The sequence below is a fragment of the Aegilops tauschii genome, chromosome 2, assembly GCF_002575655.3.
Source record: "Aegilops tauschii subsp. strangulata cultivar AL8/78 chromosome 2, Aet v6.0, whole genome shotgun sequence".
Lineage (NCBI taxonomy): Eukaryota > Viridiplantae > Streptophyta > Magnoliopsida > Poales > Poaceae > Aegilops > Aegilops tauschii.
Genome location: NC_053036.3, coordinates 532824796 through 532829043, shown reverse-complemented (window position 1 = coordinate 532829043; position 4248 = coordinate 532824796). Strand labels below are relative to the sequence as shown.

Here is a 4248-nt window from a genome sequence, read left to right as displayed (position 1 = left end):
TGGTAAATGATCATAGCTGAAGAATTGCTAAACAGAATTATTCTGAAGTTTACCTTCCTTCCCACTTGGTTGAAAGTCATAGCTTAGTGTGCAACCTCTAGGTAGACCAGCCTGCAAAGTCTGATCTGAAGATCACACAAGTTCATCAGTGCAAACAGAACAGAACAGTAACCAAAAGTGGTTCGTTTTCCCAAACAAAATAATTGGTGGAGTGTAAACAGTGTTCTCGGTGGAAATGCAAGACACATGAAGAGGAGAAGCTGGTTTTACCTAGGTAATTGACCAGCAGTTCCAGTGCTTCATCTTTCGATCCTGCCGGCCGGTTCATTGGAGGAAGACATGGTTAGTGACTGCCAAACATATATCGAATCTAAGAGCTACATTGCTTAATCATAATATATATTTGTGAAGGGGGCATTATACCAATGCTCGAATCCCTAACGAGGCGGCAATACCGCTGGCTGCAAAAGGCAAGGAATTAATCAACGTGTTGTCAAAAACTTGGAAGAGCAGAACAGAGGAGAGCTTAAATCAATTCGCCTGGAGGTAACAAAGACATTACTGTTTATGGCCGTGATGATAGCGTCTGTTTTTGGCGGCTGGGGGCCTTGTTTCTTCACACGACGCCTCAGGAACAAACTGTGAATGGTTACAGACAGGAGGGCCGAAGTGAGATCAAATTGACACTGACTATGTTATCAAGGTACGAGTCTGAATGATGAATTTTTCATACCCGGTCCCAATGGGGAGTACATCGTGCGGCATCATGCAGCGGGACGGCAGCACCGTCCGGCGTTTCAGCTCCGGAGTACGGTGAGCCAACTCGGGGATAAGACACGCTGCGTGGCTCCTCACCTTGTCCCAGTCGATGGCGGCCCTGAGGTGGCCCGAGTCCGGGGCGAGTATGGAGTAGTTCATGGAGCGGAACCTGCGCTCGGCGCGGGTGGAGCTGCTGCGGCCGTAGGCGTACTGCTTGTCCAGGTGCATGTCCTTGTTGCCGGTGACCACGTTGGCGAAGCGGGGGTGCATGAGGAGGAAGTTGTTGAAGATCCTGGCACGGAAGCTCCGACGTTCACTGATGAACGGCGGCAGGAAGGTGTTGAGGTACATGAGGGCTTCATCCCATTGTCCCCGCCTCACCAGCCGCCGGATGTGCTCCACGTTGAACAGCACCCCCGTCTCGCGATTCAGCCTGCACGCAGCGATCCATTGATGTAAACCAAACCAGCACGCGAGCGTCGATCTCAAGATAAAAAGCATACACGTACTCTCTGAAGGCGCCGTGGAAGCCTTGGTCCACGAGGAAGGAGAGCAGGCGCCGCTCACGAAGCCGCTTGACGCAGGAATACTGCACCGTGCACGAGGGCTTGACGGCGTCATTGCCCTTGCCGGAGACCACGACGGAATTCTCGCCCACGCTGGCGTCCTCGTCATCATTGCCGAAGACCACGACGGAGGAACTCATCACGCCCATACAAAGTCGGCGATTAGGATGGAATTGAACTTTCGATTGGATTTGGACGGGGGAGTGGGGATTGGGGGCTTTGGGGCCCGGCACTAGTTCCCCCTCGTTATAGCGGCTGCGGCAGGACGCAGAGACCGATTTCTCTCGTTTCTCTCGCTTATCTTTTCCCTCTTCCCCCCCCCCCCCCCCCCCCCCCCCCCCCCCCCCCCTCTCCTTGCAGAGGCTGGCTGGGCCTGGGCCTGTAAGTTCAAAAATAGCTCTTTTTTTATTTGTACGTTATAAATTTCTTTTCTTTTGAGTTCTTTTATTACGATACCTCCTATTCAGCGCTTCACGCGCCCATAGTGGGTCACTGTGGGGCCTCCTAACCAGCGCTTACAGCGCCCGGAGCTTGGCGCCTGAAGGCGTCCGTCTGGGCCGGCCCATATAGATCTCAGTCGCTCTCGTTTCATCAGTTTTTTCATCGGCTTGTACGATTTCTTAAATTGTCGTATTTGTATGCAGTCGTGAAGCTACGGCTGGGCAAAACCAGGCCATGGCCCGCCCTGCCCAACTAGATTTTTGTCCAGAATAGTGTTGAATCTAGGTCGTAAGAGTGAAATTTTAATGGTACTTCTAAACCTGACCTGTTTGGCCTGCCCAGAGAAATGACAGTAGCTCCGCCACTGGCGGTATGGCCACCCACATGCATGCATGGCAGCCGTCGTGCTGCCACTAGCAGCTCCAGTGGTACTAGTGGTTGCATGCGTCTAGATAGCTAGGAAATGAAAACAGTTTTATGGGTTTACAGATTCTTTTACAAGCTCGATCATTTGTTCAACAGTTGACCCTTGACAATTTTTTGACTTTTTAAAAATAAAATAAAAATAAAATTTAGAAAATTCATCAATTTTGAAACAATGTTCCTTACATTTCATAAGAAGTTCATAAATTTGAAAAACGTTCTTCGGTTTTGAAAAACAAATCATAGAATTTGGAAAAAGTTCATCGAATTTGTAAAAAAGTTCAAAAAATTTTGAAAACATTCATTGTATTGAGAATACATTCATCGAATTTGAAAAAAAATCATAAAATTTGAAAAAGAAGTTCATTAAATTTCCATAAAAGTTCATCGAATTTGAAAAAAAAATCATCTATTGGAAAAAAGGTCAATCAGTTTTGAAAAAATATTTCACAAAATAATAAAAAAGTTCATCTGATTTTGGAGAAAGGTACACAAATTTGAAAACAGTTCATGGATTTTGTAATAAGTTTCTCAATTTTGAAGAAAAAAAGGTCATCGGATTTTTTTCTAAAAAAATCACATACTATATAGCACAAAGGCTCTCGTGCCCTGAAGAAAGAATGAAATTGTAGAAAGAAATATTTTGTCTCAAGTAGTTCCTTGTCCTACCAGTAGTGCGGTGGGGAAACCAGGAACGAGGAACCGAGGGATTCCGAGTTCGAAACCCAAGACCGCACACCCATTTTTTCGTTTTGAATGGGAAAAAATGAAGACGGGGCCGGCTCAGCGCGGCGCGGGGATGTGCGCCCGTTTGTAAAAAGCAAAGAAATGGCCGCAGTGGACGCTGTTTAGGCTTTGCCAGCCACTGCCCGAAAATCCTATTTTCCCGCGTTTTGCGACAAGTTGTCGACGTCTCCCTCACTTTTTCGATGGTATATGGTCCGCCTAGTTAGCTTTTCTTAGTGCGGGGATGTGCGCCCGTTTGTAAAAAGCAAAGAAACGGCCGCAGTGGGCGCTGTTTAGGCTTTGCCAGCCACTGCCGGAAAATCCTATTTCCCGCGTTTTGCGACAAGTTGTCGACGTCTCCCACACTTTTTCGATGGTATATGGTCCGCCTAGTTAGCTTTTCTTAGTGCGGGCAATTCAACATTTTGATCATTTTTTCATTTTTCTTCTTTTTCTATTTCTTTTCTTTTCTTCACAATATTTTACAAAATTCGGAAAATGTTCAAATTATTCAATTTTGTTTGTGTTTCCAAAAAAAATCACGTTTTGGAAAAATTGTTCAACATTTTCAAATATTTGTTTACGTATTCAAAAAAATGTTGATTTTCCGAATTTGTTCTCAAAGTTCATAAAATGTTCTCGGTTTTTTTCGATTTTAAAATAATTGTTTCTGTTAAAAATTTGTTCCTGTTTTAAAAAAACACAAGTTTAAAAACGTTCAAGTTTTTGAAAAAAGTTCGGGCATTTCAAAATTTGTTCATGAAATTTCAGAACTTTTTCATGAAGCTTCAAATTTTGTTTGCCAGTTGAAAACATTGCTCAAATTTTGAAAATTTATTCATATTTTTTAAAAAAAGTGCTAATCTAATGTCGCCATTAGTTCTGTAAGTGATGTGCTACAATCTGTCGCTAGAGCTCTTCGGTCATAGTTCCTACCAGCAACCGCTCATCAATAGGCAGGCGCGGGTTTGATTCCCAACAACCGTGCGATACATTTTTTTTGTGATTTTTAACCTTCGCTACACGGTGCATCGCAATGAACCAGCCCAAGTGGGCTGCCCCTATGTAACTTGCCGACTGCTTGTGGCAAAGCACTTATAGGAGGTCCCGTCCCTGGCGCTTGTTAGTTCCGTACATGGGCTGCAACTCAAGGTGCCACCTCTCCATCTCATGCCTCCTCACTCTCGCTCACGAGGATAGCTGTTTTTCTTGTTCCACTTCACTAAGTAACATGGCCACCAGTTTTATATAGTTTAATTAAAACATAATCAACAAAAAAATCATGAATTCGAAAAAATGTAATTTTGAAAAAAGATTGTGAATGTGAAAAAAA

The 4248-nt window shown here is 44.5% G+C and overlaps 1 protein-coding gene across 1 annotated transcript; it reads right to left on the bottom strand.

Annotated features, from left to right (window-relative positions):
* Positions 1–482: 482 nt before the first annotated feature.
* On the bottom strand, positions 483–1465 carry LOC120973674 (uncharacterized). Its single transcript, XM_040399612.2, has 3 exons — positions 1269–1465; positions 734–1192; positions 483–639 (listed from the first exon to the last, which is right to left on the bottom strand). The coding sequence occupies exons 1-3, from the start codon at positions 1463–1465 to the stop codon at positions 483–485; spliced, it is 813 nt and encodes a 270-aa protein (XP_040255546.2).
* Positions 1466–4248: the final 2783 nt, after the last annotated feature.

What these genes read in the sequence shown, in the direction of transcription:
- LOC120973674 (XM_040399612.2), bottom strand. Translation starts at nt 1,465, where the DNA reads ATGAGTTCCTCCGTCGTGGTCTTCGGCAATGATGACGAGGACGCCAGC. An exon ending in TTCCACGGCGCCTTCAGAGA is followed by an intron (nt 1,193 to 1,268) that starts GTACGTGTATGC and finishes CGCTGCGTGCAG; the next exon opens with GCTGAATCGCGAGACGGGGG. An exon ending in GTACTCCCCATTGGGACCGG is followed by an intron (nt 640 to 733) that starts GTATGAAAAATT and finishes AACCATTCACAG; the next exon opens with TTTGTTCCTGAGGCGTCGTG.